A 14,755-nucleotide genomic window follows, 5' to 3' on the forward strand; every position below is an offset into this window, starting at 1 on the left:
GGAATGGGTGGGTAGGGAAGTGGGGGGGGGGTATGGGGGACTTTTGGGATAGCATTGGAAATGTAATTGAGGAAAATACGTAATAAAAAAAATAAATTAAAAAAAACACAGGTAGCAACATTATTAGCAGTTTTGGTTTTTAAAAAGAAACTGTGATTTTATATAATTAATTTTATTTTGTACCAGAACAGTTTAAAAGCAAGCTTCCTTTATTTTATCAGTGTGGATACAATGAATACATGCTGTCGCTCATTCAGAACTTGTTGCTTCAGACAGTGTGGACCATGTGCTTATACTTCTTGGAGCTAACATTGCAGGGCCATTTATGATTGGTTGAGAAGAAATTGTCAAGGAAATAGATGCAGATTAAGGACAAAGAAGAGTACATACATACATAGCAGCATCAGAAAAATCTATTTTAATGGATTAACAATTTAGAAATTACATGAGTACCAGGAAAACCAGTAACCAGTGAAATTGTCAAGCTCTTAAGTCTTCAGTAGTATGACAAAGCTTCCAGCTATATCTGTTAAGAGAATGTTTTCCCATTGGCTGACTGGCTCCCCACTTTTTTGTTTGTTTGCTATGTTTTGGGGTGTGTGTGTGTGTGCTTGTGATGGTGATGTCTCCTTATGTTGTCCTGGAGCTCACTATGTCCACCAGGGTGACCTTGAACTCACAGAGTTCCTCCTGAGTGCTGGGATTAAAGGTACACGCCATCACACCCAGTCAACTCCCCTGTTCTTTAATATAGGCTGTACCAATCACATTGACATGATAGAAACTTAGATGGGAGCAGACTCTTGCATTAGAATGGAAACAAAAGCAGTTATTAATAGTCTTCCAACCAAAACAAAACAAAACAAAACCCAGGACCATATGGGTTTAGTGGAGAATTCTATAGACCTTCAAAGAAGACCTAATACCAATACTCTTCAAACTATTCCACAAAATAGAAAACAGAAGGTACACTACCCAACTCATTCTATGAAGCCACAGTTACACTGTATTTTCCCTTGGAGATGGTATGGTTTCTGTCTAATCAGGAACTTGTCACAATTTCCTTTCATAGAGGTCTTCATAAGAGATCTTTTTCTGCTTCTGTCATGTTTAATGTTCCAAGTGGATTTTAAAAACTGTTTGAGGCATTTAATTATTATAAATTATTTTGATCACTTAAAAATGTTAATACTGAGTTGTATATTTTAAAATAAATTAGTTTAATAACAATTGTATTTTTTAGTTATAAATTATAAAGATGTTTTGAGAGATTTTATATTTCTGTCTAGCTTGATTGAATAATTCAAGAAAAATGTATTATGAGGGTATTAGCCAGTTTGTCAACTTGACAGTAGTTAGGGTCCTTTTTAAAGAAGGAACCTAAATTGAGAAAATGATCTCAGAAGTAGCCTGTGGGCAAGCCTGTGAGGCATTTTCTTTTCTTTATTTTTTAAGATTTATTTTTATTTTATGCATATTGGTGTTTTGACTGTCGTCTGTCTGTGGAAGGGTGTCAGAATCCTTGGAACTGGAGTTACAGACAGGTCTGAGCTGCCATGTGGGTACTGGGAATTGAATCCAGGTACTCTGGAAGAGCCATCTATCTCTCCAGCCCCAGTGAGGCTTTTTTAAATTGATGACTGGTTTGTGAGGACTCAGCCCCTTGTGAGTAGTGTACCTGTAGGCAGGTGTTCTGGAGTTGTGTAAGAAAGCAGGCTTTGTGTATGGGTGCTTTGTCTGTACGTATGTCTGCGCCACATGTGTTACTGGTGTCAGAAGTCATTGGATTAGCTGAAACTGGAGTCACTGATGGTGATGTGCCATCATGTCAGTCCTCTGCAGTAGCAGCCAGTGCTCTTAGCCACTGAGTCATCTCTCTGGACTTCAATTAATTAATTCATTCATTCTTTCTTTTTTTCTATTTTTTGATTTTATTTTATTTTGAATTTTGGTATTTCAAGACATGGGTTCTCTGTGTAGCCCTGACTGTCCTGGAACTCTATGTGTAGACCAGGTTGCCTTTAAATTTAGATCCGCCTTCCTCTGCTTTCCAAGTGCTGGGATTAAAGATGTGCACTACCCGTGCCCAACTTTAGGCAATCTTTCTACATCTTGGGTAAACAGTAGTCTCACTTTTAAGAATTCCTTGGCGTAAATAATGATTCACTTTGCCAATGCAAAAATGTTCATTTATAGTCATTCCTGTGCATAGATCTGTATGAATGTGTAAGTATTCATTGGTGGAATTTCATACATCCCATGGTCCCTGAATATACAGAGCATATTAGCAGGTGCTAGTGTTTAGGATTTAGCATATGACTTATACACTTGTTCAGAAGTTTCCATCTGAGCCTTTGTTTCTGTGGTGAGAACACATCTGCAGCTCAGCATGGCTGCCTGGACATTTTCTTATCCATGAGTTAGTTTGTGTGGAGGAAGTTGACCCAAGGCAGAGGCAGTCGACAGACCTGTTTCTGGGTTACTCACCTGTGGGGATGGTTTTAGGTCTGCTGACTTCTTTGTTCTGTTTGTTTATGTAGTTAAAGAATAGAGTGTTTATTCCACCAGAAAATTACGTGTGCATAGAACCAGGGAGCAGATGAAAAACAGCCTCCGTTAGAGGGCTGATGTGAGGTGAGCTGTCCTTCCCCTGATGCTGAGGGATGTGGCCCTGGAGGAGGAAGAGTAGCTGCAGCCTGTGACTGTGTACCAATAGGATATGGGGTGTTAGGACCCCAAGAGTGTCTCCTGTCCCTGTGTACTCCATTACCCTTCCCTGGGAAGGGCTCATGGTGTTTCTTGAAATCTGGTTGCACTGGGATCCTGCTCCTTGAGCTGAATTTCATACAGCACCATTTCTTGAAGATGCTGGTGTGTGACAAGTAGAAGACAAACTGCAGTGGGGACGTGTAGCACTTACTCAGAATGTGGGCAGCCACTCTGTTGTAACTAAGAACTCTTAGTGTGCTCTGTGAACCTCTCTGATGAATGAATGCTCATGCTACTCCCTGATTTAAACTACCCACTGAATTCAGGTAGTGCTGTCTGTGTGCACAACAATGAAAGCTCTCTAGATAGTGCATGCTTTGGGAAGTGGACTTTGAGGTGGTTTATCATGTGCATACCTGGATGTGTGGCAACATCTTGTGGCTCTGCCTAGTGGATGCTAGTAGTGTTTTCCACCCTGACCTCCACTGTGTGACTGAGAGAAACAAAGTCTATCAAGGCTGGTACTCCCAATTAGCTGTGCAACATTCCAGGGAGCTGCAGGGCTGATGAAGTTTCTCTTTCATTAGGGAAGAAAGAGTATACTAAAAAGTAGGGTGTAGGTGCAGATTCTGTACGTGCTACCATGAGAACCATTTGGGTCCTCTTCATACCCAAACCTGGCTTTCCAGGGCTTACTCTATATAGAACTTCTATATATACAATGACAGAGTTACACAACAGAAGAAGGTACTTGTTGAAAGAGCTGTCAGCTACTCTGATTGGTCTCTTGTGGCAGTGCCCATTCCTGACATTCATCTTTTCTTTTTTGTACAGGGCTATTTTCTTCTTTTTGAGTCGATGTTGGATTCTGTCCTTTATGCTAAGAGTAAATACTTGGCAAAAGGGGGATCGGGTAAGTGCAACATTTCAATTTTAATCTGATCTCAAGATAGTACAACCAAATGAGCCTTTGAATATCGAGCACACTGTGTATGGCTGAGTCTTAGTAGAGAACAAAGATGTTCCCATTGGAAGGAGCCTTGGTCACTTAAGATACGGGGAGTCCAAGGTCATAGTTTCTTAGGACATCTTCTATTAAAAGTTTGTTTAATAAAAAACATAAGGACTATGTTTTTAATAGTAGTGGTAAGTTTTTATTATTCAAATTAAAATGTATCAGAAGCATCATTTCAGTTTTTAACCTTTTGTCATTTACTCTGTTTTCCTTACTTAATTTTAGCCAAAGGCCAATAGCCTGTTTTATGCTGAGTTGGAGACTATTTGCTTTAATGGCAAATTTTCCTTACCTCACTAACTGATGAGCGAGCGTCTCTACTCTGTGACTTAGTGTTTAGAAAGGTTTAAATACCTCCCACCTGCAAGTTTACTATAAGATCCCTGTCAACTTGGCGCTCTTTTTCCATGTCTGTGTTTTTTCCCATATCTTGTTCTGGTTTCATCCTGGTGGAGGGGTGCACTTCTGGGCCTTGTGCTGAGAAGACTGTTGTCCTTATGAACAGGGGTTGTGTTTATTTTGAAGAAATCCATGGCTTCTTGAACACAGAGTGGAGAAACTGCTTGTGTATGGAATCCTAGTGCCTCCTTTCCACCTTCTTTTCCTGTTCCTCCTTGCTTTCCCTGACCTTCTTTGCTCCCAAGAGCTCCAGTCAGCAGAGCTGACAAATGCTGCCCCAGGTTGACTGCAAGGATCTGTCAGACTGGACTACTGGCCCTGGCTCCAATCTTCTTCCCATAGTATCCTGAAGCCGTATAGCAGTTACTGTACAGTTAAAAACCCTTGGGGCAAACTAGGAGAGTTAGGGCAGGTCCTCCAGACAGTGGAACACTCTAGTAGTGCTCTCTGTTCCCTCTTTCTCAAGGTGCATTGTTATATATTCCCTGTATCCACTTTAAACTGGTTCTTGACCTCTGCTGTGAATCTGGCTAGAATTTGAGAGAATTTACCCTGAAACAGTTCCACATCTGTGATTATGGTGCTCTTTTCATGATTGAAGGAAATGCTATCACTTGATGATTCTCTAGTGGCCATTACCGTCACCCTTGCTCATGTTCTAATCCTCACCACAGCCCTTTGAGATTTGGAGATCAGCCTCAAAAGGTGTCCAAGAAGACGATGCCATTAAGCAGCCAAGCCTGCATTGCTTTTTCTTTTCTGGTTTTTAGCTCATATCTGCCTGACTTAATCAATATTCGTGTTCTTTTCACTAAACCTTGTTTCCCTTATTAAAATGCGTTTAAAACATCTGACTCTTGCTGTGGGGTTCTTGGGATCACCCCCCTCCACACCTCCCCAGTGGTGTCCATTGATCTCACTGAAGAACTGACAGCAGCTAATGCATTTAAATCGAGTGCTCAGTGAGATTCATTAGGCCCCCACAGCCACGGGACCATGGCAGCTGGAGGGATAAAAGGGAGGTTAATGATTCTAGCTCAGTCCATATTTTTATATAACTGATTAGCATTAGGATCATCTGAGGGTGTAGTCAGAAGAATTGGCATTTAGCTGCCTGAGTAGTGCTATGGAATGCTATTTGTTAATATAATTAGGAGAAAAAGAAATAAAGTATGATCAATGTGAAATGACCCATTATTGCCACCAGATTTTCATGTGGGTTGTAAAGTTTTACTCTATGGCTTTCAGAAGGAATCCTTACCAAGCAATTGATAACTTAAAAATTTAGAAAGAATGATTGCATTACGGAAGAGGGCATGGGTACTATAGGCCTTCGTGAGCATAATGGGTCCATGATGTAAATCTGAGTTCATCTTTCTCCTCCTCTCAACATCAATATAAAGAAACACTAAGGTCTTGGATAGAAAGAATTAATGCCAGAAGTTGTCAGCGCACCCAAATTTACTGGAAAATATGGTGAAATCCCAAACCACTAATTGTTAAAAGTAGACGAGAATTTCTGTGTTTTCCCTTTTTTTATGTTAAAATTTTTACAGAATTCTAAGTACTGATGTCTGCACTAACAGGATTGTCTTCAATTTTAGCCAATTAAGAAATTTATGTAGAAAAGTAAACAAGAAATGGCAAGAAACCATCAAAATAGCAAGGCCCTGGGGTGGCAGAGACAGGCGGTAGAGCCCTGCCATGTATTAAGTGTATCCTGAAGTCTGGGTAATAAAACCAGACGTTACTGGTTCTATGTGAGAGACTAGTTGAAGAAAATAGAAAATCTAGTACAGCCACAGATGTAACTAGAACATTTTACAATATAGGAAACTATTTTAATAGCAAATTTAAAAATCATTATTTAAAAACAAAACAAAGCCAAGTATGGTGGCTTATACTTGCAACCCCAGCATTTGGGAGTTGGAAGCAGGAAGATCAGGAGTTCAAGGTCAGCCTCAGCTACCCTCTGAGTTCGAGCCCTGGCAATATAAGGCCTTTCATTAAAGGAAGAAAGAAAAGGATAAAATGAATTAAGGTCCAGCTAGGCTCAGTGGTACATTCTTGTAGTCCCAGCACTTAGAAGACTGAGGCAAGAAGAATACTTAGGCCTTGAAGTTCAAGGCTAGCCTAGGCAACATACTAAAACCTTTGAACAAACCTTCCCCAAACAGCTTACTCTGGACAAAAAATTGAACATTGTAACTTAACTAGTGAATCAGATAGATTACAAACACATTAGGCTTGAGGGAAGAGGAATTTTCTAAGAACTTAAATTTGGAAGCCCTGAAAGAATGATTTACACAGTTGAGAGCATGTAACAGACTATACTCAGCAAAGTCAATAAAGCAGGGAATCCATCCAGCTCCTACCATCAGCTTAATTTCTAACTTATCAATGGATGGATGACAGCTCTCAGAAAAGGATGAGGGCAAGGAAAGGTGATGCCACTGTCATGTTTCCACATGCATAAGTGGGGGGGCACAGGATCTTCCCACTTACACTGAGGTTTAAGACTCTCTTCAAGATCATAGCACCTTTATAGCACTCAGAAAAAGGCAGGGCGAGAGGGAGAGGACTGAGAGAGTGAGAACACAAAGGTTAGGTCTGGATGTGCCTTCCTTAAGTTCTCTCCACCTTACTTTTTGAGGCAGGGTCTCTCACTGAGCCTTTGGCCTCCACATTACTTTAAAAAGACTTAGATCTGATGAATAGAACAGATAGAAAATAATGAGCCTCTCTGTGTTGAGCCTCCTAGTCTGTGAGCCCCTGTGTTTACAACTCGGTCTTTGCAGGTGCAAAGCTCTGTGTTGTTTTTCAGCTGCCTGCTAGTGGTAGAGAACATCTAACTCCTTTATTATTTTTTTAATTAAGCTTATGTTCTATAGATTTGCTGAGCCTGGTGGTTATTTCTAAAAGGATTTCCTGTGTAAACAGTCAGTCATCTGCAAAGAGTTTTAATACTACCCTTCTGTATCTGTTTTCTTCCTGTAACCCTTTGATAAAAACAAGAAATGGACCATCCTTTCAAATACAAATGACTCAATGAGTGATTAGAACTTGACTAAGAATGAGATGTAGGTAAAATAGCTGCTAATTACAACAGGGCAGAGCGAGTCAGTTTAGGTAAGGAAGCCCAGCCACTCACTGTGGGAAATCAAAACTGACATGCCCGGGAGCAGCAGAGATTGAAATTGTATTCTGTTAATAGCATGTAGAAGTAATTCTTATGGAATTTGCTCAAAATCAGCAGCAGACTCTAAATCACTTGGAGCAGAGGAGAGTTGAGAAGCGGTTGATGGCAGCATCTTTCTCATTACCAGAAAGGCATTGCTTTTTGACTTGTCATTCACAGTCCAGGACAGGGAAAGCAGGCCCTCCTTCGAAGACTCCCACTGCATTTTGGGCTCTTTTAGGCTTTTATCCAGTTCCAAGTAGGATGGATACCAGTTTCCTGCTTCAGAATTGCTTTACAGGGACCAACAGTCATGAGGGACTTTTAACATATGGATGTTCAGCCTTCATTGAAGAGGCCTTTGAACACAGTCCAGAGGCAGAGTCTTGCTTCTGAGTATTTATTTTTAGTGCTTCCCTGTATAGTGTTGAGGTGAGAGAACTTGATGTAAGAAACTGAAATCACCCCAGTCAATGGAAAAAGACTTTAAAAGGGCAGGAGCACTACAGACTGTGAAAAGTGTCTGATGGAGCCAGAAAGAGGGTTCTGCAGGACCCATGAGCTGCAGAGTAGAGGCTACTACCTATAGCTGACACATTACACTGAGCATGGCACCTTCATCCAGCACCTGAAGATGACACTGTCACCTTTACCAGAGCTAGCCAGCCTGGCCTGCAGTGGACTAAAGAAAACCAGCTTCTGTCACATGCCTCCCTAGGGGCAGTAGATCAGTGTGCAGGAGCACAGCCCTGCCTCTGCCCTATGCACATCAGAGGGTACCTCATGAGCATCCTCCCCTCTGTGCTTCCAGTTATCCCAGCCCCTGGGCAGTTCCCTTTTCACCTGCTGATTCTGTTATGTCATCTGTCACTTAGCAAAGTGAGCAGGCCCACATTTCTGCTTTGCTCATTTGCTTTATAAGAGTGGAGCTCTCATGTTTGAAGAGCAATGCAGTGAGCTGGCATGCAGTGGGAAGGCTGTGGTGTCTGTGGGCAGACCTCAAGACTTGCTTAGCTGTCTGGCAGTCTTCTTAGCTAATGAGGACTGCTCCTCTTGACATTACTTTACCTCCCTACCTTCGGTCTCCTTCTTTGTACAATGGAGATTATAATTATAGCCAAGCTGTAGAAAATCATCTCAAAGTCTTGATGAGGTTCTTGGTGTGACGTGGTTTTTCAATATGGATTAAGTCTCCTCCTGTGTTCTTGCTGGAAACAAGATCAGCATGGGCCTGTGACTTAAACAGTGGTGAACTGGTTTTGAGCATGGCACTTCATCCCGCACATTGAATGTCACACTTACACAAGAAGCCATGGAGGCTGGTCTGGGGCTTATCGTTTCCTGGACTGTAGAGATACACTTGTCTATCTACTTGGTCTTCACAACTTTTCACCACATTTGTTATTTTGGTGGGTTTCTTTTCTTTTTCCCCTAGAAATATCCTGATAATGTCATTTACTTTTTTCTACACACAGTTTTTCAAAGTATATTCCAAGTATATATTAAGCCTACCTAAACTAATGGAGTTGATCACTATTTATAAGGTAATATAGAGGAATAAATCCAGCTCCCAAGTGAGTATCTAATTTCTCAGTTATTCTTGCTCTATAAATCAGCAAGTGTTTACAATGAGCTGACTCCTGTGTGCTTGCATTTTGTGGGAACTGTATTCTTGCACACCTCCTTTAGGCCCAGAAGTTTGTAAGGCCTTCCCTAGGGATAAAGGAGTCCCCATCTTACTCTGCTCACCCCGTGAGCCGTTCCAATGACAGATGAGTTCTGGGCAGTGAATCGAGAAGGACACAGATGTCAAAGCCATGGATTTATAAATGGTCTGGTAACTGACTGCTTTTGTCCAATCAGCACTTGGCTGCTTTCACCTATAGGCAGGCATAATTATTCAATTATAGCTTCTATCTGACAAAAAGAAACCCAAGTGACAAGTATGTGAGACTGTGAAGGTAGAAGGTCGTGGGGCTCTGGCACCGGCCCAGGGTTTAGGCAGCTGTGCTGAGGTAGGTGCTGAACCCCACTGCCCTCTAGCACCAATCACAAGTCTTTATAAATATTCATGTCTTTCTGAGAGATGAGAAAATCATTTTAAGTTCAAAAATAAAAAAATTTAAAAAAACAGAATTTTTATACCTTTGAAATATAATTAGCTTGAAAATTGTGCTTCAGCACTTGAAACAACATTCTGCTCTTGACTTTTTCTCTAATGGTAGCTTGGAGTCCATTACAGTTTTCCTCATGAAGGTGCCATCTTTGTTCTCCACAGTGTCCCTAGCACACCACGCAGCTTGAGAGGGTGGCAGATCGGCAGCTTTTGTTAACCGTCCAGGTTGTATTTTCAGTGTGACAGGCCACATCCCTGCCCTTTCTCTAGAGCTGGCCCTGTAGCACGCTACAGTTGTAGATGATAGGTAAGCACACTAGAGCAGTGGTCTTACAGTGAGTTAACAAACCCAGGAAGCAGGCTGGGTTGATAAAGAAGCTGTGGTTTGCCAAACTCCAAGGATGGCATTAAAAGAACAAAAACTTAACGCAGTAGGGGTTTATGATCATGGTCTGAGACAGAGCCTCATGAACTATACTAAATCATGTGACTACCCTTCATGTACAATGAATGCTGCAATATATTTATTCTCCTTAATCTGTAGAGTAGTGGTACTCCAATAGAAACAGTCAACAGCCCTGAAGTCGCACCCCTTCTCTGGCAGGATCTCTGGGTCTGACCCACTGCCTGTGTTGTGGACAAGGCTTTATTAAACACAGACAGCCATTCTGCTTTCATAATAATCACAGAAAGTAGTCATTTCAACAAAACAAACAAAGTGGTAGCTTTACCAAAGATGTTTGCTGACCTGTGTTCCTTGAGTCACAGTGCAGAAAGCTGCAGCTGTGCCACAAAGGCCTGTAAAGGGTATGAGAAACTAGCCAGATACCCAACACTGCCTCAAGATCCATTTGTGTCTTCCCTGTTTCACAACATGTGAAGGATGTGGCTCAGAACTAACTGTAGTGCCCATGATGGGTCTGTCGTTAGTCAGATCGTAGCAGCATTTTTTTTTTTTTTTGAGGAATTTAGAATAGAACTAGCTAGAGAGCTTGTCATGCTAAAGGAGGAGGAGGGCAGAGCCCTGTGTAGCCAGCACAATCTTGTGCATAGCCCCTGGAAAGTAACTGCAGAAGCCTAACTTCTGCAGTTACTGAATGTGAGGCAGCATGTGTCCTGCTTTGATCTTATGCTGGCCTTTATTTTAAAGATAGCTTAGAGCTATTGTCTTTGGATAATATAGTTTCTAAGGGTGAGGTAGAAGGTTGTCTCTAAGTCTGAAGATTAGCTGATGATATGAAAACATGTAACTGACTTTTTTTTTTTTTTTGGATTCATGAATTCCCTAAAAGTTGGTGCTTGAGCTATTCACAAGAAAAGTTAATTTCCATGTAAGTCACAAGAAACACTGACTGTCCTGTGTTTGTCATGTGTGTAAACTACATGTTTTCACTATCCTACAGAATTTTTTCTAGTTCTGAATTATTCCCCAGTGCCCCTTTAGTTCTATCTTAGCTGTCTTCCTTCTCTGCTCAGTCCCCTTTGCCATTTCTCTTGTGCCATAAATTCTGGCACTGGTGACACATTTGGTGCTGGGTCTCATAGGCTTCTGCTGTGTTTATATTTGCTTGTTTGTGTCTTGAGTTTTGTGTCTCAGACCCAGATAATTCCACCTCTTATGTTTCATCTTCTCATTGGCATTTTCATTGGTGCCTAAATACACTTGTTCTCCCTGGATCTGCCCATATTGATGCCCTGTAAAAGCTGACAGTCTGTTCAGCTGCTAAAGCCAGCACTGTTCCTGACCCCTTCTCATCTCAGCTGCTCATTCCTGAGTGCCACATCCCAGCTGCTTCTCAGTTCCATTCCCTTTTCATGCCATAGTCTGACTTGATTTTCACCACCCAAATCATTACTTTTCTAACTTCTCTGTTGGCTTCCCAATCATTCTTCACGTGGCACTTCAGATGGTTGTTCTAAAATCAGAATCTGATCACAGTGCTACCTTAGATAAAAATTTCCCTGAGTTATCATTCTTAAAATAAAGTTCAGTTCACAACAGTGGTTTGGAGAGCCCTTTCGAGCCTTGTGTCTCTGTTGTCTAGTTAGAATGCCAGTGCCAACCCTTAATATTGACTGATGCACTCTCACGCTGTTAGATGACTCTTCCCATCCTCACTCTTGGGCTGGTTTCCCTTCTTACATGGTAGCCAGCTTCTCGTGCCAAAGCTTTGTCTGAATTTGTTGGTTTTGCTGGGTAATCCACAATGCCTTATAATGTCTCCTTTGAGGCCAGTCTAGACAACATAAGATCCTGTCTCAAATAGATATGTACAAATTTCTTGAGAGTAGGAATTTATATCCACAATATTTAATTTAGATCGGAACATACTTAATGATCATTTTATATTAAATGAAAGTATAGTATGAGCTGCTCCTCTACCTGCCTATAAAACTCCAGGGTGATTCCCCCCCAACCCCCGATGGCACTACGTACTTTTGTGGATAGTTTTTCCTTTTTCTATGTACTTTAGGGGGATATGTGAAATAGTAATTTAGAGGGATGTTTTTAGGTTGTCATATTTTAAGCTTTAATATTAGTATGTTTGCTTCAAGATTGCTTTAGTAATTTTAATAGGAGCCTGTTGTTGGGATGCTGACTTGACTTTACCATCATGATTATAGGCCTGGGTTAACTCTATCTCCTGTCTTCACTGATCTCTCCGTGCTAAGTAGTCCATGCAGATAGGTTTGATAGTTACATTTAGTCATTTAACACCACCCTCTCATTGAAAAGAAGTTGCAGCACTCGGGAGGCAGAGGCAGGCGGATTTCTGAGTTCGAGGCCAGCCTGGTCTACAAAGTGAGTTCCAGGACAGCCAGGGCTATACAGAGAAACCCTGTCTCGAAAAACCAAAAAAAAAAAAAAAAAAAGAAAAGAAAAGAAAAGAAAAGAAGTTGCTACATATATGGACATTTTCTTTATTCTAGTCTACCCTGACATTTGCACCATCAGCCTTGTAGCCGTGAGTGATGTGAGCAAGCACGCCGATAGAATTGCCTTCTGGGATGACGTCTATGGCTTCAACATGTCCTGCATGAAGAAAGCAGTTATACCGGAAGCTGTTGTGGAAGTTGTAGATCACAAGACTCTTATTTCAGACTCTTGTGATATCAAGGTAGGTGTATGAGCATTGCCTGTGTCTGGGGCTTGATGCTAGGACTCCCTGCATAAGCCACTGTCCATAGGTATGCAGAAAACCCTTATGCAGAAGGAGGAAGTGTCTGCATATGGCCTGTGTGCATCCCTGCCACACATTTTACATTATCACTTACTTTTACTACAAAGTGAGTGCTGTTCAAGTAGTACACTGTATTGTTTATGGCGTTTGAGAAGCTAGATGCTTGGTTCAGGTAAAAAAAAAATAATAATACTTTTAGTTCACAGGTTTTTTGACCCAAGGACACAGGGTCACAGTAGAGGATATCTTCTTACTGATTTTCCATGTGGGCCTCTGATTCTAATTTACTCTAAAACAGGTTCAAACTTGCTTCTAGGCCATCATTGCTTAGAATCACTTCTCCTTACTCCACTTATCAGCTTTCAGAGTCAAGTCCAGGAGCTGGTTGAATTACTTGTATGTAGTCTAGCCTCCTGGGCCAGAGGCCTGCATCTGCAGTGCAGGTATCCTCCTCACTCACAGGTCATTATTCCCATCTTATATTCCAGTGTCTTAAGTTCTTACTCAGACTTCTTCCAGCCTCATTAGGTTAATTAGCATGAACTTACCTGGAACTACAGGCAGCTATGTTGAAATAGTCCTTCTGTTTTATTTTTGTGGTGTTAACCTATGGATTTACTGGGACTGTTGATTTCACATGGGCTCACCATAGCTTGGCAGAAGGAGTCACACATAATGAAGTGTGTGAAGGTTTCAGCTGTGGGTTTAGGGCAGTGTCTCCTTCCTTTGTAATACATAGTTATTCTCTGCACAAAGCAGACTCCTCAACAAGCAGATCTGATTAACTGTGGAGCTGCTGGGTGCCCTGGTGCACTGATGGCCCTGTGGGCCTGCTTCATGCTCTGGTACCCTGGTAGGAGGAGGCATGTGGAGCTGTTTGAATCAGAGCAGAGGAGAACAGTTACTGCCACCTTGGCTCTACTGCAGAGCAGGAGGAAGTAGGGAGAGGGAGTGTTGACTTTGCTTGATCCTTTAAACTACTGTGGTTTAAGACTGAAACTCCAACGTGTTTAGTGGATGCTCTGTGATATCGAACTTGCCTGTTCAGTGTTGTTTATTCCCATTCTTCCTAAACCTAAAAGCCCCCTACACTATAACTTTCTTTAAAACATTTTTTCAACTATTGTAAAGAGAGTAATGTCCCAGGCTATGGCTATAAATTCTGTCACTTGCCACCCCTTCCTAAAGTGACCTGGAGAACTTAAGCCAGGACAGAACACAAAGAAATGGGCTGTTTCTTTCAAAGATGAATCTTCAGTTCTACTGTTTGGTTTGAATTATTGTGGCTTTTCATGCTATTCAAGAAACACCTTTAAATACATTGAGAGGTGAATTTCCTGACAGTCTTTCCCTTCACCAGCATGTGTTTTCAAGTTACCATTTCCTCTAAGAAGATTAATGTCATAACTGGGAACACAGCAGATGTGGGTAGTGTGTAGTGATAGTATGCAAGATGATCTTGGATCAAGCACAGAACACTAGGTTTTAAATTTGGAAGTCTTTAGTATGTCAGCAAAATGGAAGATAGATCAAAGCATGGTTTCAAAGATATTATTGCTTACAGGAAATCAAAGTAGGAGATACCAACTTGATAAACGTTAGCTAACTGTTAATACTCCTTTAGCTTGGAAAGAACCCTCAGAATGGTGTGTGGTTAGGAGTTAGGAAACACTGGTTTGCAGCTGTCTTAGCTCAGCCAGGCTGTGCTGCTCCTGTTTACTGATCTTTTTCTTTTTCTTTTCCGATGGATGGGAAGCACATAGACTGCCACACCACGTCTATCTCAGACTTGGAGTTTTCTTCAGATTTTACCCTGAGAACCACAAAGACGGCCATGTGCACGGTAAGCTGACCCTTCCCGCTTCCACAGATCTCATTGGCAGTGTAGTTGATTGGCAGAGTAATGAATTAATTACCAGGCTTGTGATAAATGAAAACAGCTATTGCCATTGACAGACTGTCTTTGCCTTTGCTATCACTGGACAGATCTGCTTAATAGACGAGTAGAATTCAGAAAAGTCACTGCAGCTGGGTATGGTGATGAGTGCTTGATGTCTCAGCCCTCAGGAGGTGAAGGATGGCCGCACTAGACAGCCATGTCTCCTACAGTTAGTTAAGTTAGTAGACAGACGTGGGTAATCTTGGTTTTTTTATTT

The 14,755-nt window shown here is 41.5% G+C and overlaps 1 protein-coding gene across 3 annotated transcripts in view; it reads left to right on the top strand.

The window, feature by feature from the left end:
• Positions 1-14,755, top strand: part of Prmt3 (protein arginine methyltransferase 3) — a 92,890-nt gene that overhangs the window by 38,931 nt on the left and 39,204 nt on the right. For all 3 annotated transcript variants that reach the window (XM_021168526.2, XM_029479452.1, XM_029479453.1), the window contains 3 exons: positions 3,544-3,622; positions 12,349-12,536; positions 14,356-14,442. In XM_021168526.2, the coding sequence (XP_021024185.1) occupies positions 3,544-3,622; positions 12,349-12,536; positions 14,356-14,442 (354 nt within the window). The remainder of the gene's footprint in view (positions 1-3,543; positions 3,623-12,348; positions 12,537-14,355; positions 14,443-14,755) is intronic.

This window comes from Mus caroli, chromosome 7 (assembly GCF_900094665.2).
Source record: "Mus caroli chromosome 7, CAROLI_EIJ_v1.1, whole genome shotgun sequence".
In the NCBI taxonomy this organism is placed as follows: Eukaryota; Metazoa; Chordata; class Mammalia; order Rodentia; family Muridae; genus Mus; species Mus caroli.